At 19.7% G+C, this 25,198-nt stretch overlaps 8 protein-coding genes across 8 annotated transcripts in view; 4 read left to right on the top strand and 4 right to left on the bottom strand.

Annotated features, from left to right (window-relative positions):
* The window catches only part of PGSY75_0304200 (EH domain-containing protein), a gene marked incomplete at both ends in the record, with an annotated part of 1,578 nt that extends 551 nt beyond the window's left edge, over positions 1-1,027 (top strand). Inside the window, one exon of the mRNA XM_018783900.1 lies at positions 1-1,027. This exon is cut by the window's left edge and continues 551 nt beyond it. Within this exon, the coding sequence (XP_018643483.1) occupies positions 1-1,027 (1,027 nt within the window).
* A 1,029-nt stretch (positions 1,028-2,056) lies between these two features.
* Positions 2,057-3,625, bottom strand: PGSY75_0304100 (putative inner membrane complex protein 1e; the record flags this gene model as incomplete). The annotated part of the gene is made up of 1 exon (XM_018783899.1): positions 2,057-3,625. The coding sequence occupies one exon, from the start codon at positions 3,623-3,625 to the stop codon at positions 2,057-2,059; it is 1,569 nt and encodes a 522-aa protein (XP_018643482.1).
* Positions 3,626-6,494: 2,869 nt separating this feature from the next.
* Positions 6,495-9,442, top strand: PGSY75_0304000 (putative inner membrane complex protein 1a; the record flags this gene model as incomplete). The annotated part of the gene is made up of 5 exons (XM_018783898.1): positions 6,495-6,692; positions 6,848-6,997; positions 7,089-7,303; positions 7,419-8,245; positions 8,364-9,442. 5 exons carry the CDS (start codon positions 6,495-6,497, stop codon positions 9,440-9,442), a joined length of 2,469 nt encoding a protein of 822 aa, XP_018643481.1.
* Positions 9,443-10,481: 1,039 nt separating this feature from the next.
* Positions 10,482-11,337, top strand: PGSY75_0303900 (putative phosphatidylethanolamine-binding protein; the record flags this gene model as incomplete). The annotated part of the gene is made up of 3 exons (XM_018783897.1): positions 10,482-10,569; positions 10,736-11,095; positions 11,192-11,337. The coding sequence occupies 3 exons, from the start codon at positions 10,482-10,484 to the stop codon at positions 11,335-11,337; spliced, it is 594 nt and encodes a 197-aa protein (XP_018643480.1).
* Positions 11,338-11,687: 350 nt separating this feature from the next.
* On the bottom strand, positions 11,688-13,478 carry PGSY75_0303800 (putative IBR domain protein; the record flags this gene model as incomplete). The annotated part of the gene is made up of 1 exon (XM_018783896.1): positions 11,688-13,478. The coding sequence occupies one exon, from the start codon at positions 13,476-13,478 to the stop codon at positions 11,688-11,690; it is 1,791 nt and encodes a 596-aa protein (XP_018643479.1).
* A 1,490-nt stretch (positions 13,479-14,968) lies between these two features.
* Positions 14,969-16,306, top strand: PGSY75_0303700 (lipoamide acyltransferase component of branched- chain alpha-keto acid dehydrogenase complex; the record flags this gene model as incomplete). Its single annotated transcript, XM_018783895.1, has 1 exon — positions 14,969-16,306. One exon carries the CDS (start codon positions 14,969-14,971, stop codon positions 16,304-16,306), a length of 1,338 nt encoding a protein of 445 aa, XP_018643478.1.
* Positions 16,307-16,748: 442 nt separating this feature from the next.
* On the bottom strand, positions 16,749-17,288 carry PGSY75_0303600 (plasmoredoxin; the record flags this gene model as incomplete). Its single annotated transcript, XM_018783894.1, has 1 exon — positions 16,749-17,288. The coding sequence occupies one exon, from the start codon at positions 17,286-17,288 to the stop codon at positions 16,749-16,751; it is 540 nt and encodes a 179-aa protein (XP_018643477.1).
* A 709-nt stretch (positions 17,289-17,997) lies between these two features.
* On the bottom strand, positions 17,998-24,693 carry PGSY75_0303500 (putative spindle pole body protein; the record flags this gene model as incomplete). Its single annotated transcript, XM_018783893.1, has 1 exon — positions 17,998-24,693. The coding sequence occupies one exon, from the start codon at positions 24,691-24,693 to the stop codon at positions 17,998-18,000; it is 6,696 nt and encodes a 2,231-aa protein (XP_018643476.1).
* Positions 24,694-25,198: the final 505 nt, after the last annotated feature.

Below are 25,198 nucleotides of genomic sequence, written 5' to 3'. Positions count from 1 at the left end.
TTTTGATGCTCATAAATTAGATATATCGGATGAATTTAGAAGATGTATACAAGCCATAAAAGGACAAGATTCGAAAATTCGTATAATATTAAATAAAGCAGATACAATAAATACTCAACAATTAATGAGGGTTTATGGTTCATTAATGTGGTCTTTAGGTATTGTTATAAATACACCAGAAGTTAATAGAGTTTATATTGGATCTTTTTGGGATAAAAAATTAATGCATGATGAAAATAGAACTATATTTGAAGAAGAAGCATCTGATTTGTATAAAGAAATTTCTAAAATTCCTAGAAATTCTACAATGGTTAGATTAAATGATTTTATTAAAAGATGTAGAACTTTAAAAGTTCATATTTATTTATTAACACATTTAAGAAAAAAATTACCATTTTTTAAAAAATTCCTAAATAAAAGAAAAATTGTCAATTCTTTAGAAAAAATATATGAGGAAGTTTCTAAAGATTATAATTTACCACTGGGAGATTTCCCTCCTGTACAATTTATGAAAGAAAAATTATTAGATATGGATTGGTTGAAAATTCCTAAATTAGAAACTAAAAAAATTGATAGGATAAATAAAGTTTTAAATACACATATACCACAATTATTAGAAATGATTCCAAAAGAATCTGTTACTGTCGAAGTATCAAGATTTGAAAATCAAGAAGGTACTATTGTTGAAAATAAACTAACACCATTCTTAGAGTTAACATCAGGAGAAATACCCTTATGGGTAAAACAAAAATATTTATTAAGCCCAATTGATACTTCAAAATATTCTGATGATTTTTATAAACTTGGTCCAAATGATTTTGGAAAATTATCAGGAGAACAAGTTAAACAAGATCTAATAAAAAGTAAATTACCAAGTGCCGTTCTACATAAAATTTGGAATCTAGCAGATATAACAGAAGATGGATATCTCGATCTCTTTGAATATTCCTTAGCTAGACATTTCATAGAAATGAAAATTGAGGGGTTCGACTTACCTGCCAAGGTACCCAAAGATATTATTAAATAAGCAAAAATATAAAATATAAAAAATAAAATATAAAAAATAAAAATAAAAAAGCAGCTGAACTATAAATACAGATGATTTTAAGAAAAGTAATATATTTTATGTGAATTTTGAAAAGGAATCATTTATAAGATCATATATATTTTTTAATTAATTAAAAATGGAAATAAAAATATTTACACATAAATATATACATATGTGTAATTATTTTTATATATGTCTAAATCAATTCAAAAATTAAATATATATTTCGTGGAAACCCTTATTTTTTATTTAACTCATATATATATATATATATATATATATTTATTTATTTATTATTCATATGTATATGTTTTTATTTATTTATTTATTCATATATATATATTTTATTTTTATTTTTTTTATATATATCCTTATGAAAATATAATATTAATACCATATATTTTTTAAGTATTTTTAATATTTTTGTTACCCCTTTTTTGTTGATTTTTACACAGTTTAAGTAATAAAACTATATATTTGTTTTAAATTTTAAACATGTTTTAATGTTTTCCTGGATTATCTCATATACAAAAAAAATATATATAATATGTCTATTTTATTTATATATGTGGAAGCAAGAGCCTTCCAACATTATATATATATATATATATATATATTACTTTCGTCTTATGTGCATTTGTTTATCTTCCCTGTAATGTCTTATATTATTAATATTTGGGGAAGGGATAAATTAACAAATTTAGAAATGCCACAAAATAAGTGGTGAATAAATAGTTCACATTAGTGTTATATTTTATTTTTATTTTTTTTTTTTTTATTTAATTCATTGATGAAGTAATAAATAGAAAAAATAAAAATAATAAAAAAAAAAAAAAAAATGAGAAAATTAGATAAGATATGTAAAAGTTAATATGTGGAACGTATGTATATACATTTGTTGGTATTCAAAATAATTAAAATATTCAATAAATAAATAAACATTTTTACATATATATATAAAACAATTTAGAGACCGTTATAATTTAGGGTATTTTATTTTTTTATTATTTATGCATGCTCAGTGTGGGATGATGAGAGGACAGGAGAAGGTGAGGAATAAATATTATTTGCGAAATCTTTTGTTGTATATGTTTGTGGGATGTTTACAGAATAATTATTTTTTAGAACTGTGTTATTTTCATAAGGCATATTATTATTAATTTTGTTATGTGTTATAACATTATCATGAAAATGTTTGAAATTTACATTTGAAGGTATATTATTATGATGTATTATATTGTCCATATTATTTATATTATCGTTAGGATTAAATTGATTGAGAGGAGCATTTTGATTATAGTTATTAAAATTATTTGAATTACTTATGATAGAAGTTTTTTTATTATTATGGTTATTATAAAATTGTTTTTGGCTTTTATCATTATGTAATAATAATTCAACAGATGGACTTGCATGACTAGAATTTCTGGAATAATTTCTATTAAGATTAAAAATAAAGCAATTTTTATTTTTATTTTGTTCGATATTGTTTTTTTTATTTGATGACATGTCTATATTATTATCTTCTTGATAATATAATGGTAATAGGTGTGGGTTATTCATAGCATCTTTTGGTATAGGATGTTCTATAATTCGTTGAACATGAACAGGTACAGGTATTTCTTTATATCTTGCTTCTATTTTAGGGCATAAGAATTCTTGAACTATTTGTAATTCTACAGGGACAGGTACATTTCTATCAACTATTTTTTCTACAGGAAATGTTCTATAATGTGCCATAGGTATTTCTACTGGTTTTGGTATATGTCTATATTGTGGTGAAACAATATTTCTATATATATGTTGTACATGTGGTACTTCAACAATTTTTTCAACATGATAAGGTCTATCTACAATTTGAGTATATGGTATATCTTTTTGTACTACTTCTGGTATATATTCTGGTATTTCTTGTACTTTTTCTATATCAATATTTTTTAATTCGATTTGTGGTATTTCTACAATTTTTTCTTTAACAATTTTTTTTGGAACAGGTATAATTCTTTCTTGTACCATAATTTTTGGTACTTCTATTATTTTTTCTTGATATACATATTGTGGTACTTCAACAATTTTATCTACTACTTTAATTTGTGGTACCTCTACAATCTTTTCTTGAAATATGGTTTTTGAACATTTTTTTATTCTTTCATGTATCACAGGTTTAGGTATATGTATTAACTTTTCTTGTAATATAACATGAGGTACTTCAACTAACTTTTCTATATATTGTACTTGTGGAACTTCAATAATTTTTTCTTCAATTTCTGGTTTCATAATTTCCACAATTTTTTCTTGTATTAGTGGTTTTAAGATACGGGCATTTTGGGGAGGACAATCTACAAAATTTTCGTACTTTTCTTGGTTCATACTATTTTGTGAGAACATATTTTTTTCAACAGAATAATTATTACCATAATAATTATTATAATTATTATTATGAGTATCATTTGGATTATACATATTTTCGTTATCGTTCTGTGACAACATCCCTTCTTCTTTTCTGTCTTCTTCATTCACGTTGCAAAAATTGTACCCGCAATTTTTGCTCTGGCTGGAATCATTACACTTGACCATTTTCTTGTACTGACGAGAGTGTGTCGTAAGGTATAAACAGAAGTATATAAAATAAATAAATAAATAAAAAAAAAAATATATATATATATATATATATATATTATAATTATGTTTGTTTTATTTTTTTTATTTTATTTTATTTTTTTTATATATTTATATAGTTGTAATATTTACAGGTCATCACATGTGACTTACAAAATATAACAATAGAAGGAATAACCTTACCTCAGAAAAATATGTATATATAAAAACAATTGAACAACAAATATTAAAAAAAATGAAAAAAAAAAAGATAAATGTTATATTAAATGTATATATATATATATATATATATATATATATATATATATATATATATATACATATATTTTTGTAGACAAAAGAATGTTGATAGTACAAAATAGCTAAAAAAAAAATCCCCAAAACAATAAAATATAAATAGTGAAATTTTAATTTGAATTAAACAAAATGTATTTATAATATAAATATTTAATTATATATAAGTCTATATACTATGTTTTTTTTCTTTTATAATTTTTGTTTATGTTTTTTCACAAAAATTAAAATAAACATATAAATGATCACATATATATATAATATATTTATTTCTTATATGTGAGAAAATAAAAAAATAATAATTAACAACTTTGTATTAATTCATGCACAACATTCGCGTGTGAGAAAAATTAAAATATATTTTATAGAAATATATATATATATATATATATATATATATATAAGAAATGTGTAATATTATATATATGAAATGAATAGAAAAAATAAAAATTCATTATTTTTATTAGATGGTTTATTTTTTATTATTTTATTTTATTTTTTTTTTTTTTTGTCTAATAAAAAGAAATAGAATTTATTTCAATATGGGTATTCATTACATATATAAAAAAAAAAAATTCTTTTTGCTTATTTAAGGATATAAATTCAATAGAAAAAAAAATGTTCCGTTTTTTCCATTTGTATAGAAAAAACATGTGTGTAAAATTTTTTATATATTATTTGGTATTACTTGTAGGATAAATATTATATATATATATATATATATATATATAGTTAATTTTTTTGTTTTTTTTTTTTGACACTCCTACACATACTGATGTTGTTACGAATGGACGTAAGGGGGTACGTATAAATTTTAACAAATTTGATAATGTGAAATTATTACATATATATATATATATATACATATTTTAGTGTGTAAAATATATATATAATATTAACACATAATAAATATATTTGTAATATATTTTAACTTGAACAGTTTTTTCTATATAATAACTATTTATATTGTACATTTTTTTTTTTTTTTTTTTTTTCCAATATTTTTTTAGAATTTTAGAACAAAAAAAAAGGTATTATGTATGGGAATAAAAATATATATACATATATATATTTTAAAGAAAAAAGAAAGAAATTAAATACTTATATGTATATAAATTCTATATAGGTAATAAATATATATTTTTTGTATTAATTGTGCAAAGGAGTGCACAACATAAAGTATACTAGTTTTTAAAAAAATTATATATACATTAATAGATATGTTAAAAAAAAAAATAATAATAATAATATTTATAAGAATAATATTACAACGTCATTTTATGAGAAGTCACAATTTGTAGATTAAATGTAGACTTAAATTTAAGAGTTACCATATATATGTACATATATATATGATTTTATATTTCTAAACATATATATTTATTTTTTGTATTATTATTTTTTCCTTTCTATATAATTATAAATTTAAGGCAAACATTTCTAATGTTTAATATATTTATGATACATTTATAAGTGATGTTCAAAAAAAAAAAGAAATTTTTTTTTTAATTTGTACATGAAAATGAATGAAGCTAAAATGAGCTCGTCTTTTTTTTTTTTTTTTTTTTTGTACTATTGCACAAGATTGCATTTTTAAGAAAAGAAAAATATAGATCTATATATATAAATATATATATAAATATATATATATATATATCGAATAAAAATGAAATAAAACTAGTGCTAATATAATATATATATATATATAATATTATTATTATATTCTTAAAAATAAAAAGAAATTCCTTATAATTCTTCTCATGTACAATATATAAAACCCATTTTCTTCCTTTATTTTTTACATTTAAGGTAATTAAAAAAGAGGTCCTTAAATAAATACATAATAAGGACTATAGAATAAGCATAAATTCAAGGCATAAAAATAAAATTTCAAATGTGTCTGTTATATATATATATGATAAATTGTTATCGTATGTATGTGCCTATATGGTTTCTTCTTTATTGTAATAGAATTTAACCTAACGTTGTTATTTTATCTGTCTTGTGAAAAAATAAAAAAATAATAACTTCTTCACAGTTCTATTATTCTATTATGTATAATTTTTTTTTCTTTCATATGTGCAATAAATATGCACACTACTGACAATGAACTATTATCATATAAATGAATTAAAATAGTTATATAACCAAAAAATATATATAAAGTAACTGTTTTTTTGTATAATATATAATGTAATGAGTACCTTTTCTTATAATTAGGTTAAATAAAATAAAAATATATATATGAATGAAAAAAAAGGGATTATTTTTTTTAAAATAATATATATATATATATTTTACTTATATGTTAAGGTCTTAATCTCATATAAGAAGTACCTATTAATACCAACCACATATTTTATTTTAGTGTTGTCGTTTTAAAACATATTACATATTAATAAAAGATTTATAATATTTTTACTTGGAAAAAAAGAATATATAAGGATAAGATAAAAAAAAATCACTTGATAATTTGATTTTGTATATTATTATATTTAAAATTTTGTACATTTTTCTTCATTTAATATAAAAAATGTTTAATGCTTGTCAATTAAATAGTAATTGTTGTAATGAAGAGTCAGAAGAAGCGAGGGAATCTATGAATGGAAAATATGAAGGTAAATATGAGGAACACATAATAAATGAAAATTCAGATTTAAAAAAAATTATTGAAGGGAAACCAGATCTTGACAAAGCTGTTGAAATAGGTCAACACACTGAAAGAGAATACGTAAGTAAAAAAAAAAAAAAAAAAAAAATCATTATAAATATAATTAAATTGAATAAAATGAAAAAATGAATGGTATTATATATATGTACTTATCCATTTTATATTTATTTGTGTTCCTCATTTTAAATGTGAAAAATTCTTTATTTTTTTTTTAGGTTGCTATAACGGCTTATCAACCAGTTGATATTGTTACAAGAACAGTAGAAGTTCCTTTTGTTAGGACCATAGAAACTACTGTTCCAAAGATTGTGTATGAAGAAAAGATAAAGGAAGTACCAAGATATATTTCGAAATATATAGAAAAGGTAATAATTATACATATATATATATATATATATATATATATATATATATATATCAAAATATATATAATGTTTTTAATTTTTTCTGTGTTAGGTTGTTGAAGTTCCTGAAGTAAAGTTTGTAGACAAAATTATTGACGTACCTGATATACAGTATTGTCTTAAATATGTACCAAAAGTAGAGATACAAGAAAATATTATAAAACGACCAGTATTTCACAAAAAGTTTGTTGAGAAAATAGTGGAAGTACCTAAAGTCAAAGAAATGAAAAGATTTCATGAAGTGGAAACTGTTGAATATGTTATAAAGTAAATGGCACAAAAAATTTAAATATATATGTATATATATATATATATATATATATTTGTGTGTGTGTGTGTTTGTTTACTTATTATATTTATTTTATATTTTTTTTCATTTTAGGTATATTCCTAAGGATTATTCCAAATGTACGAAGAAAGAAAATGAAACTACAACAGGTTTAAATGAAACAAACAATGAAGAAGAAGACAGAAATGTAGAACCGGGATATGTAGAACATCCTAATTTAAATATTAGAGATGGTACAAGATTAATTAGAAATGGTCCTGTTTTAGTACAACAAGAGAATGTAATTATAGAGCATCCTACTACAGAAATGCATACATCTATTACTTCTTCTGGTACACGAGAAAACGTTTCTTGTTTTTGTAATAAAAATGTTCGAGGTAATAGACAATCGAATTGTTATAACCTTAGTAGTACTTGTATGTGTAATGAAAGAACCATGGATGAATTGAAAGAGAACAATAATTCTATGTTACATAATCCAAGAATTGAACAAGTATTCAAGCCTAAAATCGTAAAAAATATAGAAGTACAAAAACATGTTCCTATATCTGTTGATGTTCCTGTACCTTATATGGTACCTAAACCAGTTGTAGTTAATGTTGAAGTACCTGTATTAAAATTTAGGGATACATTTGTTCCTGTACCGGTCAGAAGAAAAATTATTCCAAAAATTAAGTGGATATCAGATGTATATCAAGTAGATTGTATAAAAGAAAAGCCTTACTTAAAGATACAAGATGTTATAAAGCCAATTCCATGTGATGTTGATATTAAATATAGGAAATATATGGAAAAGGCTTGTGCAGTTAATCCAAATGAGTTAGCACAAGATGATGTTCATGCTATGTGGATGAGAGTGAATGCTCATTTAGCTGAGAAAAAAAAGAAGGAATATGGTGATTTCTATCCATATTATAAAAGTAAAAATATACAAAATTATATATATATATATATATATATATATATATATGTGTGTGTGTGTAGAAATCTTATTTATATTTAATAATATATATGATTTTTTTTTTTTTTTTTTTTTAGATGAGGGAGAAAATGACAACAAAATGGAGGGTCACGAAAGTACAAACGAAGAAATTTGTAAAGAGGAAGAAATTATATACTTAGAAGAAGACGAAGAAAGGAAATTTATTAAAAAAGATGGAAATATAAATAATATCGAAATAAATGAAAATATAAATCATGAAGAAATACATGAAAATATAAATCAGGAAGAAATACATGAAAATATAAATAATATCGAAATAAATGAAAATATAAATCAAGAAGAAATAAATGAAAATTTGAGTGTAATGAAAGAAAATCATAATATATATAAAAATGAAATAAATAATGATGTTCCATATATTAATAAAGATGATGAAAAAGAGAATGTTATTGTAGAAGAACATATATTCGTTAGAAATAAAAGTAATATAGAAAGAGAAAAAGTAGATGATATAATAAATGTACCAAAAGAATTACGATTTAAGGATGATAATAATATGATTCCATCAAGTTATGATATTAATATGAGCTTGAATGAAAATGAAAAAACATATCTTTTTGAAAACTGTGATATATTTATGAATGAAATGAAAGAAGATATAGAAAAAAATAAAAATAATAACACATCAAATAAATATATTGAAGAACAACTTACTGCCTCTTTATATCCATCTCATCCATTAGCTATGACATATTTACAAAATAAATGGATACAAACGGATACATTAAGAACACATGAACTTTACAATCATGATTTTATTAGAGCTAGTGTAAATGCAAACTATAATTTACAAAGTGGTAATATAGTAATGTCAGATATTATGAGAAATAATGAATTTTTAAAAAGTGCTAATCCAATTATATCACCATTTAGTCCTGGAAATATTCGTAATTTAGAAAATTATTATAATAATTTAATAATTCAGAATTTAGATCAGCAAAACAAACAATCCAATTATTATCAACATATGAATAACCAAATAAATTATGATAATTATAAAAATTATGAAAATTTTGAAAATCACCAAATAAAATTATACGAACAAGTCATAAAAGAAGAAGAACAAAATGAAAAGTCAAATAGTAAATGTTGTAACTATTTTTGTGATAAATAAAATACAAAATGAAGAAAATATAATTTAGTTTGTATTAGTTATATTTATTTTATTTTATTTTTTTTTTGTAGTGCATATTAATTGTCTACAAAAGTTTGGACAAGTTAATAAGCAATATGTATTATATATATGTCTGAAGAAATACAAAGAATGTATTTATATATATATGTTCTATATTATTAATGTTACTTTTCACATTTTTTACAAAATTAATTTTGTTACATACCTGGTTTATATTTTATGAAATATATAAAAACAGGTCATGTGAAGGTTGCAAAAAAAAAAAAAAATAAAATAATAAATGAAAGAACTATATATATATATATGTAATGTTTTATTGTATAAATTTATTATTTTATAATAAACTATGAATATATATCAATATATTTTTTTCAAATTCATATGTACATGTATCATTGTCTAATATGTGTCCTCAAATTTGTTATATATATGTTACTATAAATAAATATTTTTAAATATTTTATATTATATGTTTTTTTTTTTTTTTTTCTGATATGTAAACATAGATTCAAATTATAACAACGTATGACATATATGCGTGACCTTAAAAAAAAAGGGAAAGAATAATATTTATAACTTCTTATATTTGTTGTTTTTTTATTGTGTATATATTGTATAATATATTAAAAGACAGATACAAAGTAAAATAAAACATATTAATAAATGTTATAGAATATAGAAGAAACATTTTTGATAAGAAGATATATGTTTGTAAAAGGACATTACATCACACATATATATATATATATTTATATTTATATATTTTCGTTGTATATACATTGGTTCAAACAAATTGAACTCTTCAGCTATTTTTTCTGTTCTTTTCTTTTTTTTTTCACTTATATGTAATATTTTTCTATTTTTTTTATTAAGAAATAATTATATATTTAAGGAAAGAATGTGTAAATAGATAAACAAAATTATTAAAACGAAAATATATATATATATATGTTTGTAAAATTTTTCATATATACCTCATTTTTATGATTTTCTTTTGTTCATTTTAATTATATTAAAAATGTTTAATCTTAAATATGCAGTCTTATTATGGTATTATCTCTGTAGTGTTGGATTTATTTGGGGTGATATTAAGTTGATAAATTCAGGTATTCAAATTATTAATAAAAGAAAATAAATAAAATTTACGTATATTTGGATAATAATTAAGATATTTTATTGTTACTATAATATACACTTGTATATTCCTTTTTTTTTTTTTTTTTTTTTTTTTTTCCTCCTATATATATTCATATATACACAATTATATGTTAGACTTTGGAGAGCATCATTGCGACAGTGAGAAAGTAAAAATATTAGATTCCAAATATTATAACAAAGATTGTGGTGGAGAAAATGCATTGCCTACCTTTGAATGGCTAGATAAAAACAATGGAACAAAATCTTATGTTATAACATTGACAAGCATGAATAATTCTACTAAGGTTGTTCATTTTATAGCATGGAATATACCTAGACATATAAATGTAATAAATAATTTTACTAACTTTGAAGAAATGAATGCAGTAGTTGGTTTCAATTCTTTTAAAAAAAGAAGTTATGAAGGTCCATGTTCTACAAATGAGCTACAAGATCAATCAACTGAATGTTTAAAATTTAGCATATACGCTCTAAGTATGAAAATATAATATATTGTAAATGTATTATGACAAATATATATATATATATATATATATGTACGTTGATCACATTTTATTATTTAATTTATAGAAAATGAGCGCATAGAACTTTCTGATGATGCAGATTATTTTGAATTAATAGCGTACTTGAAAAGAATGAGCAGAGAGGAACACATTGTTATTGATAATTTATATTTGTATTCTTTATGCATACCCAAAAAGAAAATACACATATAAGTAAAAAAGATAATAAAATGATTATCATATATATATATATATATATATATATATATGCGTGTGTGTATATTATCACATTTCTTCTTGATCACTAAAGCGTTACATTTTATCTTTACATAAAATATTTTTTTATATCAAATGACACATGAAAATCATCGTAATTTTAATTTAAAAAATGATAAAGCGTTTTATATTAAAAAAAAAAAAAAAAAGGAAAAAAATAAAGAGAATATAAACATATACATATATATATATATATATATATATATATTATCGTGTGACATTTATAATGCCATGAAACATTCAAATTTTGTTATGTTCTTAAAAAATGTGTTAATTTAAAAAGGGTACTAAACAAAATTATTTTCCATAAAATCACAAATATTTTTAAAAAATATATCAATCATTTCAGTAAGTTGTTGTATATCCCTAACAATATTATTATCTGTATTATTTTTAAATTGTGATAAGTTTATATCTTCTGTTTTGGTTTGTAAGATATCAAGATTTTTTTCTAATTCTCCTTGATGATATTCAAAAAGATGTTTCTGATTATCACTTTTCCAATTTGAGAAGTATGCATATGTATAGGACCATTTTAATATTTTTCTACATTTTATAATTTGAATAATGGCATCCTCAAAGAATTTCATTCTATTTAAATGAATGTTATAATTTTTACAGAAATTATATAAAAAGAGTAGTTGTGTATGTATGGAAAAGTTTTCAGCATATTGATGAGCATTAAATCTTGATTTAAAGTGATTATATTTATTGAGTATTAAATGAGAATTTCTTTTTTCCTCATAATGTTTTTTTTCCTCATGATTATTTTGTATTTTATCATTGTCATTTATTTTATGTGTGTCCTGTTTTTCTTCATCATGAGCTTTTTTTATGTCATCTCTTTTTTTATGAGTTTTTTTTTTTTGTTTTTTTTGTTCGTTATATTTGGAGTTATGTTCCAAATATTTGTTACATTTATAAAATCCACCTTTATGATTTTTCCAGTTATCAAGGCATAACCAACAAAAGCTGTAACCACATATACATTTGACATTCATACATCCTGAATTTTTTTCTATAGGTTTATTACAATTAGGACACATTTTTGTATATGCATGTATCCATTTCATATTATGATCATCATTATTTTCGAGTTCATACCATTTTTTAATAAATGAACATATAAGAGGTCTATGAAATTCATGTGAACATTCAAAACAGAAGTGATATCCACATTTACAGATGACATTATTATTATTTAACATGACAGATTGAATTATATATGGGCATGGATTGTTTGGACATTTTTTTAAATCTTTACTTTTTTTTATATATATATGTAATAAGGTATATAGATATTTTTGATAATCTTTTTCTTCACAAATATTTTTCCAGTCTTTTTTTTTAATTATTTTTTTACATTTTAGATCTAAACATTCTTTAGTAATAATATCATCTTCAAAATCATTATGTAATGAAGTTTTTAAATAATTTTTTAAACATTCTTTTGAATATTTATGTCCACATGACAATGTATATGTATCTTCTATATCACATTCTAAAAATAAGATAGGACAAATAAATTTTTCTTGTTTACAATTATGTACAAAATTTTCTTTTTGTTGTTTTGTCAGTGGGTCATTTATATTATTATTATTTAATATATCTTCTTCCTTTAAATCAGATAAGTTTAATTTTGTTAATACTTTTTTTGAATTATTAAACCAATTTTCTAATAAATCATTTGAATTAAAATTATATGCTTTTAAAAAATGATAAGCATAATCATATTGTATATTAATTAAATTCATAATTTCTAAAATGGCTAGTTCCATTTTTTTTTCTATATCTTTTAATTCATAAACATTATATAAATTATTTTCTTGAAATTTCAAGAAATTCTTTTTATAATAATTTAAGTACAAATTTATACCATCTTCATTATTCATTATATAACAATCAGATGTGTTATTATATTTATCGTTTATATTTGAATCATCATATTTATAGTTAATGATATTATTTTTGTTGGAATTACTTATGGGTGTTTTAATTACTTTCATTTTATTGTCTTTTCCATATTCTATGGTAACATTAATTTGTTCCTTCTCATTTTGTTCTTTTGGTATGTTCATAATGTATATATGTATGAATGTTTGTTATATATGTGTGCTCTTTGCGAGTGCAAGGATTTTTGTGGTCACAAAAAGAAACACAAAACAAGAAAAAAGAAAAACAAATATATATATATATATATATATATATATATATTTATATATTTATTTTGTTTTTTATTTTACTTCAAAAGCGGAGTTATAAGATTTGAAACCATAAAGAATGCAAAGAGCGGTATAATTTATAGCATTATAAATTGATGACATATATTTTTAAAATATATATTTCAATTTTCTTTTAATAAGTCTTATGATAAAAAAATAAAGGGAAATTTACAATATATATATATATATATTTATTTATTTATTTATAATTTTTCTTTTATATATATATTAATTTAACCATTCAACTTTTTTTAATACCTTCTTATAAGTTTTAAAGGCCTTTAAATAAAAAGCATATATGTACAATATATATAATATTGTTATATATATGCCCATATACATATATATATATATATATATATATATATATTTATGTATGTATAGCATTTGCATTCTTATCTTTCAGTTTTATTCTTAATGTATCTATTTTTGTTCTTTTTTTTTAAATTAAGAGTAAAATTAAATAGTAAGAATATGCACACATACATGGAAATATTTTCAATAAAATATGAAACAAAAAAGAAAAAAAAAAAAATACATATATATATAATACATTTATGATATAATATATATCATATGTTTTTATAATAATTTAATCAAAAATTATCGTATATTTGCTAATTTTTATATAAAATATATTTGTTGTTATATATTCTATTATATCCTCATGATATATATAATATATATACTTGAAATAAACATTGAATTACATATAAGTATTACATATATATTATATATATATGCAATCCTTGTAGCAAAATAAAATATACAAATATAGATACAAACATATATGTATATATTTTATATTATTTATATGTAATTATATTATATTATATTATATATATATGCAAATTAATTTTTAATTTTTTTTTTTTTATAAAAATATTTATAAATAATAAAAAAAATAGAAATATATATATATATATATATATATATATACATGCATACATATATGTACGTGTATTTTAAATTAATAAAATATATATGAACACAATTTCATGAAAGTTTGGAAATTATATATATATATACATATATTTTCTTTTTTGAGAATTATATAAAATATAGTATCATAACATATATATAATGTATATATTATTTATATATTTATTATATATATGAGATAACATAAAAAATGTATTGTATGAATTAATTTTAAAAGGTAATATAGAATAATACGGAAGTTGAGTGAAATGAAAAATTATAGATATATCAGGTATAAGTTTATATGTCAATAATATATTAGGAAGACCCTTTTATATAATTTTTTTTTTTTTTTTTTTTTTACCCCTTCAATATATATATATAATATATTATATTATATTGTTTCATTGTTTATATTTTTGAATATGTTTGTGAAGAATGTGCTAAACGTACTTAGGAGGGTTCATACAAAACCATTTAAAGGGCGCCATTACATTAACACTAGTGCTATACATTTTAAGATAGTGAAATGCAAATTATATGATATAGGGGAAGGAATTTCTGAAGTTGAAATTACAAAGTGGAATAAGAATGAAGGGGATCATGTAAGTGAAATGGAAAGTTTGTTGACTGTACAAAGTGACAAAGCTGCTGTTGATATAACTAGTAAATATAATGGTGTATTGGTAAAAAAATATTTAAATGAAAATGATATGTTGAAAGTTGGATCGTACTTTTGTGAGATAGATACAGATGATGATATTATTGAAACAAATGAAGAAGGAGTAGAAAAAGAAGAAAATAATAAAAGAGAAGAAGATGATGAAAGTTCTTTAAGTTTAAATGATGATAGTAGTACTAATGATAATATTAAAGCATCTCCAGGTGTTAAAAGAAAAGCAAAAGAATATAAAGTAAATTTAAATAAGGTTGGTGATTATTTTAATAAAGTGAATATAACCTTAGAAGATTTGGAATTATATTATAATAATGTTGTTAAAAATGAATATTATGATAATAAAGATATGGATGTTATTGATGAAGTATCATTAAAAGGTATAAAATTAGCTATGTGTAAAAGTATGAATGAATCTTTACAAATACCATTATTTCATTTAAATGAAATGTGTATCATAAATAATTTAATAAAAATGAGAAAAGCATATAAAGAAGAACAAAAAAATATACTAACAAAAGAAACTAATATAACTATTACATGTATACTTATAAAATTAATATCTAATGTTTTAAAAGAATTCCCAATTTTAAATTCCAAATTTAATTTTAAAACTAATACTTATACTATGTATAAAAATCATAATATATCTATAGCTGTTGATACACCTCATGGATTATTAGTACCAAATATTAAAAATGTTCAGAATAAAAATATTTTAGATATTCAAAAAGATTTATTATTATTACGTGATAAAGCAAATAACATGCAACTTAGTAAAAATGATATTACTAATGGTACAATAACTATTAGTAATTTTGGAGCCATATCAGGAACATTTGCTACTCCTATAGTATTTGATAATCAAGCATGTATAATAGGTATAGGCAAAATGGAAAAAAAATTGCTTTTAAAAGATCATTCGAGTGACTTAAATTCTTTAAATGATATATTAGTTGCTGATACTATTAACTTTACTTTTGGAGCTGACCACAGGTATATAGATGGAGCAACCTTAGCTCAGTTTTCTAAAATGTTAAAAAGGAATATTGAAAATTGTGAATCCCTAGGACCACTATTGGAATAAAAAAGGAAATACATAAATACTGTGGATATTTTCTCAGAGCACACAATGGATTTATATATATATATTTTACCATTCCGTGTATGCATACATATATCTATATGCTTTTTTAATAACCTTCGTGTTATATATTTAAATTATATATATATATATATATATATTTGTATTCTCTGTGTATGAATTTATAAAAACAAAAAAATATAAAAGAAACATACTAAATTAGATAATATAATAAAATAAAATAAATAGGTCATTTACAAAAAAAAAAAAAAAAATAAAAAAAATAAAAATAAAAATAATAAAAATATATGTAAATATATATATATATATATATATATATATATATATATATATATTTTTCCCGTGATAATTATTTTAACACTGTAGATTAGAAAAATATTAAAAACTGTTTTCTTGTCTATATTCCCACTGTTCTTATGATATATCAATTATGAAATAAATCAAAAAAGCGATTATTATATTGAAATGTTTTGGGATGTATTATATAATTTTTAATTAATGATTTTAGGTTATTTATATATGCATCTGTTTTAATTAATTGTGCTGCATCCTTTACTAGTATATTATTATTAGGTGAAATTAACATGAAGGAAGGTAGATTTTTTATTTGATACTTTTTACATATATATAAATAATTATCAAAAGGTAAAGCATAAAAATTTGTATTTTTTAAAAAGGATTGGTAATCTTGATATGTTCTATCAAATGGTATATATATAATTTCAACATTTGGAAAATTCTTTTTAAAAATATTTAAGCTATCTATAAATGTTACACAATATTTACACCATGAAGCTCCAAAAAATAATCCTAAATATTTATCCTTAAAATAAGATGAATCGATTTTTTTTAATTCATTATTTTTATAATAATATAGATAGTTCATATAATTTGCGTACTTTTCGTATTCAGCTGTTTTATCGTTTGGGTATGTTTTAGGTGGGTTATCAACTTGGCACGCCATAATAAAAAAATAAAAATTGAATAATTTTGATATAAATAAATAAATAAATATATATATATATATATGTTTTATTATATGCTAATATTACGTTGTTATAAATATGATACAATAAATATATATATATATATATATATATATATTTATATATATATGTATTTATTTTTATTATTATATTTTCAAATTAATATATATTTAACAATTCTCAATTATTTATTTAATACATATGGTAATGTTAATTTTATTAAATATATATGTATATTTATTTATTCATTTTAGTTTATTTCTTCCTATTTTATACTTTTGCCTTTATATGGATTATAATATTTTTAAAAATATAAAAGTTACAAATATTTTATTAAAATAATATTTTAATATCTTAACATTGGTAGGGTGTTCACATATGTGAATATATGTAATATATATACATAAAAAAAATAAAATAAAATAAATATATATATATATATATATATATATTTTCATAATTTTACACAAAATAATTTATCTACATATATAATTAAAACATTTCATTTTTTTTTATTTTTAACAAAAAAAAAAAAAAAAAAAAACCTTTTTTATATAGAAAAAGAATTATTACATATATATAAAATATAATATAACATAATAATATACATTCTACAAGTAGGGAAAAAAAAAAGAAAAAAAAAAAAAAGAAACCATATAGAATAAAATATATGTGTGATGAACCTTTTTATGCATTATATTTACTACTGTATCTACTATTATCTATACTGTCAAGATCAATATCACTTAAATTAATATTTTTCATATTTTCATTGTTATTATATGATGTATTAAATTTTTTTAATTTTGAATAATTTAAAGGAGATATATTATTGTTTTCCATATTATTATTATTTTCTTCATTATTAAAATTATTTATATGTAAAGGAGAAGGAGTATCATGATTTTTATTTTGAAATGATATATGATTCTTTTCTTTTAGATAATGTTTTTCACTTAGAATGGTATCTTTATTATTATTTAATATATTTTTATTATAATTATTTCTGATATAACTAATGGAATGATTATTATATATATTATTTTTTTCATTTGAACCTTTATGAGAGTTATTATTAGTATACTGATAATTATTGTTGTTTGTATCATTATTATTATTATAATTTTCTTTTTTATAAAAATTTGATTTGTCATTTAAATTGTGTAAATCGGCGTGTACGTTAATATTATCATTATTGTTATTGTTGAATCTATGCAAACTATAATTTATTTGATGATAATTAGTATTATTATTATTATGAATATTTTGACTACTAATTATATTATTTTTGTTGTATTCATTTGGGTTGTGATTTTTTATCTCAGAAGTAATTTTTTCCCTGTATAAATTATAATTTTCATCCTTATTCATCATATTAATATTATTCATATCATTTATATTAGTATGACTATTAATATCAATATTATTATAATTTCTATCATTGGTAAGAAATAAATTTTGTTTCCTTTTTGTTTGTATATTATTTGATTCTACAGGATTAATATTTGTTTGTATATGATTATAATTTGAGACATTATTATTATAATTATTTCCAACTACATTTTCCTTTGTTCTTTCTCGAGTGTCGTTCGAATCATCTACATAATCATTACAATTATCATTTATATATTCTGAGTTTAGATCATTATTAAAAGAAGTCGGATTTTGATATGATATTTTATATTTATTAGTATAATAAAAATTATAATCTAATTTTATAAGAAAATTATGAGCATATTCATCAATATTATTATTTACATATTCTGTTAATAGAAGGAAGAAATTTTTAAAATGTTTATCATAATGTTTAATTGTATTTTGAATCATAGAAATATATGCTTTGTCTGTTAATAATTCTTGGACAATTTTTTTATGATAGTTATTTTTATTGTTATATTTATTATTATTATTATTATGTGGATTGTTTTTCATATGAGTTGTATTTGTATTAAGTATATTAGACTTAACATTATCATGGGTTGTTATGTTTTCTATTTGTTCATTTTTATCAAAATTAAATTTTAATATATGTCTTGTAAATATATGTGATATAGATATTAATTTTAGAATACATGTAATAATATTATTATTCATTATAAATGAATATTTTAATATATTATTTAAATATGTGTTATGTATATGTATAATATCATCAAATATTAATGTTTCTTTTAATTTATTATTCATGTTGTTATATTCTGATTTTATAACATCATTTTGAATATGATATAAATAACATTTTAAAAAATGAATCATACATTCTCTTGTATGTATACATATCATTAAATTATTTGTACATTCATCATTAATATTTATATTTTTTACAAACATATGATTTAACCACACTTCTGATAATTTATGTTCTATATATTTACAATAATTTAAGACTCTAAAAATTAAGGTATATTTAAATATTGTTATATTATTAAATATTAAATTATAAGGAAACATATTTTTATACGATAAAATTAATCCTTTATATATTTCCACGTTCATATTTGATGGTCCATTATTATTTATATTTTTTAATATGAAATTATTTTTTATATTCTTTAAAGGGTTAAAAGACATATCATCTCCATTCTTATTTTTGCTGTTAATATTATTTAAATTGTTTATATTATTCATACTGTTTGTATTATTCATATTATTTGTATTAGTTTTATTTTTATTTCTTCGTATTTCATTCAATTTAGATACATTTTTTTTTTTTTTCGTAACTTTTTTTTTTTTTTTTTTTATTGCACCTTTATTTTTTAATTCTGCATTTTTTTTGATAATCCTTTCATTTTTGTATTTATAATATTCTTCATTATAATGTTGTTTTTTTTGATTAGTTGTATCGTTAATATGTAATGGATTACTTTCTATATTAAAAGAATTATTATGAACATGGTCATCGTGGTAATTCTTATTGATATTATTATAATTATTACGATCATTGTCTGTTTCATTATCATCATCGTCTTCATATTCATATTCTTCTTCATCATCGTCTGTTTCATTATCATCTTGTTCGTCGTTCTCGTCTTCTTCTTCTTCGTTATCCTCGTCATAGTTATTTTTATTGAGGTAATTATTTCTTTCTTCTTCATCATCATTATACTCATCTTCATAATTATTATATTTATTTCCATTATTGTTATAATAATCACCATCATCATCTTCATCTTCATCACCACTATTATTATTATTTGAACATTTTTTATTTTGTCCTTGTTGTTCATTTGATATTTGAAACTTCCTTAGATCAATAATTAAGTTTACATTATCCATAATACTAAAAATATCCGAAATAGCAACATTATAATCTTTTTTATATTTTAAATGATATAATACAGATGATCTAATAGAAATATCAAAAAAATTTTTTAATTTATTTAAGACATTATTTTTTTTGTAATGATATAATTTTTCTAAATACTCATGAGATAATATATAAAAATATTTTAGATAATCACTTATTTGTAAAAAGAAAAAAAAATAATGATGTTTAATTTTTTCTTTTATATCTATTTTTTTTATATATAATTCAAACATTTTTTTTGATGCATATAAATGTTGATTATGTATTAGATTTTCATAAACCTTTTTATCACTATCATATACTAGAAAGCAAGATTTATTTTTTTCATCATTTTTATTATGTTCATAATATTCATCTTCATATGGTAAATTCATATAACTATATTTTTTTTTTGCATCTATGATTTGTCTATTTATTGTATGGTTTGTTTCTATTTGTGATTTATAAAAATTATTATAAAAATATGGATTGATAATATTATCATTATTTGTATATTGTTCATTTTTTATATTTTCATTATATTTAGGTTTATATATTACATCTTTAGGATATAAAAGACTATTCATATTATTATTTTGAGTGTTATCTATATTTATATTAATGTTTTCATTTATATTTTTAGATTCATCTTGATCTATTAAATAAAATGATGTTTTTCTTTGTATGTTTAAAATTTTAGAACATGCTGATAATACATCAATATATTTTCCTGTTATAAAAATATGATTTGATAATTTTTTTAAAAATTTGGGTACTTTATCATTTAATATAATATATTTAGCTCCCCAATAATTTGTGGACAAGTCAATATATTTTTTGAATATATATTTATACATATTATTAAAATATGGTTTATGATTTTGTTTATAATATGGTGTAATATGTTTATTTTCATGTATAAAGAATTCTTTATATGTATCTTTAACCTTTCCATAGAATATATAATTTTTTATAAAATCAAATAGAGGAGTAGTAATATTTTTTAATAAATATAAGAGTACTTTTTTATTTATATCATCAGGATTTAGATATTCTTGTAAATTATATATTAAATCAATTAGATATTTGGAATTATTAATTTTCTTTTTTTTAATAATTTTATTAATAATTTTATTTAATAACTTGGCTATTTGAATTAATGGTAATACACTTATTTTTATTTTGTATAGGGAAATATCTTCTGCCTTTTCAATATTAATATTAAAGAATAGATTAAAATCTTGTATATTTTTATGAAACAAATTATTAATACTAAAAAAAATTTTTTTTTCTTCAGGGTCAGTACATGTAGATAACTTATATTCATCAAAAAGACACAACGATAGATCATCATCATTGATAAAGGTATTATTATTATTGTGATTATTTTGATTATTATTTTGATTATTATTTTGATTATTATTTTTCATATTACTTTTCATATTATTTTTCATATTATTTTGCATATTATTTTGCATATTATTTTGCATATTATTTTTCATATTAATTTTAGTAAAATTATATATATTTCGAACATTTTCTTCTATTTTATTTATATGATTTAATATATGTGCACTAATATTATATAAGCAACAACAAAATATATCAAATGTGAAATTACATGATTGGCTTCTTTTATTAATTTCTATAAATTTTTGTATTTTCCGTATATATATACCTAAATATAATATTTCTCTAGCAATTTCAATATTGCTATTATTTTGTTCGTTTACATTTAATAATGTTGGATGAATAATTAATTTATATTTAGGAAAAAAATAAATAAGATCATTATTAAGTTGTTTTCTGTTTATATAATTTAAATTATTTTTTCCTCTCTTTCTCATTTTTGATATGTCATATGATATTGAAGAATTTGGTGATGATTTATTTGATGAGGACATATTCGATGAAGACATATTTGATGAAGACATAGAATCGTATGGTATTTCTTCTGAACGTAAATTATTCGTATGAATAGTATTATTATTTTTATATTTTTTTTCACTAAATGAGGATATGGAATAAATAGAGTTACTTTCTTTTCTATTATTTTCTTTTGGTTGATCATAAATATTTTTAATATTTTTATAGTTTTTTTTTTTTTTTTCTTTTTTTTTTTGAACTATATTAGAAATTATATTTGTATAATAATTTTCATGATCATATTTATAATATTCTTTAATATATATTAAATTTCCGTATGTGTTATTCAAAATATATAATATATCGATAATTAATAAGCATTCTTTAATATATAAGCTGTATGTTGAATAATTTTCCACAATTTTTTTTGTTAAATAATTATTAAAATAGGAGTACATTTCATTACTTAAAATATTACTATCATTATTATTATTATTATTATTATTGTAATTTTTATTCATTGATATGTTTAAGAAATGCTCACTTTTATTATTTAAATTATAATTATTAATTAATAAATAAGAATAATTTTCATCTAATTTATTATAATTACTCAAACATGCATTATGAAAACTAAATAAAATATTAATATCAGTTTGATTATTAAAAAGATGTTTCAAAGACATTTTTTTTATTAAAACTAATTTATAATATTTGGATTCTTCATTGTATTCATAATTATTGGGTAACATATCATCACCTGTATCGGCTGTACTTAGTTCATCATTATTATTATAATTATTAATTTTTTTTTTTTTTTCTGTCCTTTTTAAGTGTTCACGAATATTATTATAATTATTTATATTATCCATATTGTTAATATTATTATATGTTGTGTTATTTATATGTGAGGCAACATTTTGAACACCTAATATTTCTTTTGTCTTATTATTTAATAATAAAAACTCATCATTAATATAAAGCCTAGTATAACAATTATATATACGATGATACATATTGACTACATCATATAAGACATCATTTATATCTGTTAAATCATTTTTTTCTGACCTTGCCATGTATTCATTTATAAGGATACTTTTTTTTATTATGATCCATGAGTTACATGAATCCATATTTACAAATAAGTTTTTATGAAATTTGAATTTTCTAAATATAACATCATCATAATTTATAAATTGTTCATTTTGTATATATAAATTATTTTCTTTTTCTATATGATCATTGGAAATGCTAAGAAAAAATAAATCTGAATTTATATGAGTAAAAATATGTTCATAATTATTATCTGAATCATCATCAGAATATATAATATTTCTTTTATGAAGTGAGTTCTTTTGTTTTTCTTTTTTTATTCTCTTTTCATCTTTTACACAAAAGTTCATATTGCTAGTTTCAAATATGGTGCTATTATACATGGGATTGATTTTTTTTTTATTTCGTTTTAGGTTATATTGATTATCATAGCTGTTATCAAAGCTGTTATTATAATTGTCATCATAGTCGTCATCATCATCATTATCATCATCATCATCATTATCATCTTCATCATCATCATCATCATCATCATCATAATCATCATCATCATCTTCATCTTCATAATCATCATAATCGTTATCATCATCTTGATCAGGATTATCTTGATTATATTTCATATAATCCTTTTCATCGTTCATATTAGTAAGAGTACCAAAAGTGTCATTTTTCATATTATGTAAGGTCCTTTTTTTTGTTTTTGTTTTTTTTGTTTTTCTTTTTTTTTTCTTTTTTTTCTTTTTGGTCCTCTTGGGTAAGTTCATGTGTTCATACCTTTTATTATTATGTATAATATATATCATATCATTATGATATATACATGAATTTCCTAAATTTATATTTTCACTATTAATTATTAAAAATATATTTCGATTACTTTCATATCTATAAGGATAAGTAAATTCAAGACTGCTTTCTTTATTATAATTATCTTCTATCGATTTTTTTTTTTTTTCTTCTTCTTCTTGTACACTTCTTTTTATTATATTATCATTTCCATAAATATTTTCATATTTCCAAAAATCTTTATTCTCATATTTATTTTTTACATTTACATAACATTGAGAGTAATTATTAAACATACAATGACAATCACGAAATTTCACATTCTTTATATTCATACGATTTTTATTCTCTTTTTCTAAGAGTTTAATTAATTTTTCTCGATTCATCATTTTTTTTTTTTTTTTAAATATGACTTTTATAATTTACACTTGTGTGTTGAATGATATTCCTGAGAATTGTTTCTGAATAAGAATAGATAAATATTTTTGAAGATTTAGAAAAGGTGGATGTGTACATAAAAACATAAATACGTTTATATGTTCATAAACATATATGGCATTATATATATATTTATATGTATATATGGACTGATGTGTTTTCCATTCAAGAAAAAATACAAAAAATATGAAACAGAATATACAAAATATACAAATATATATATATATATATATATATATTTTTGACAAAAATAGTTTGTTATATTTTCATATATATTATATATGCCATTAATATTTTATTAATTTGGAAGTTTGTATTTATTTAAAAAAAAAAAAAAATGGAATAATTATGGCTATTTCAAAAATGAAAATATAATATATATATATATATATATATATATATGTGTATAAGTTTCTCTTTAATAATTACATATAAAAAAAAGAAAAAATAAATAAA

The sequence above is a fragment of the Plasmodium gaboni genome, chromosome 3, assembly GCF_001602025.1.
Source record: "Plasmodium gaboni strain SY75 chromosome 3, whole genome shotgun sequence".
Classification (NCBI taxonomy): domain Eukaryota; phylum Apicomplexa; class Aconoidasida; order Haemosporida; family Plasmodiidae; genus Plasmodium; species Plasmodium gaboni.
This window is presented reverse-complemented; position numbering and strand designations above follow the sequence as displayed.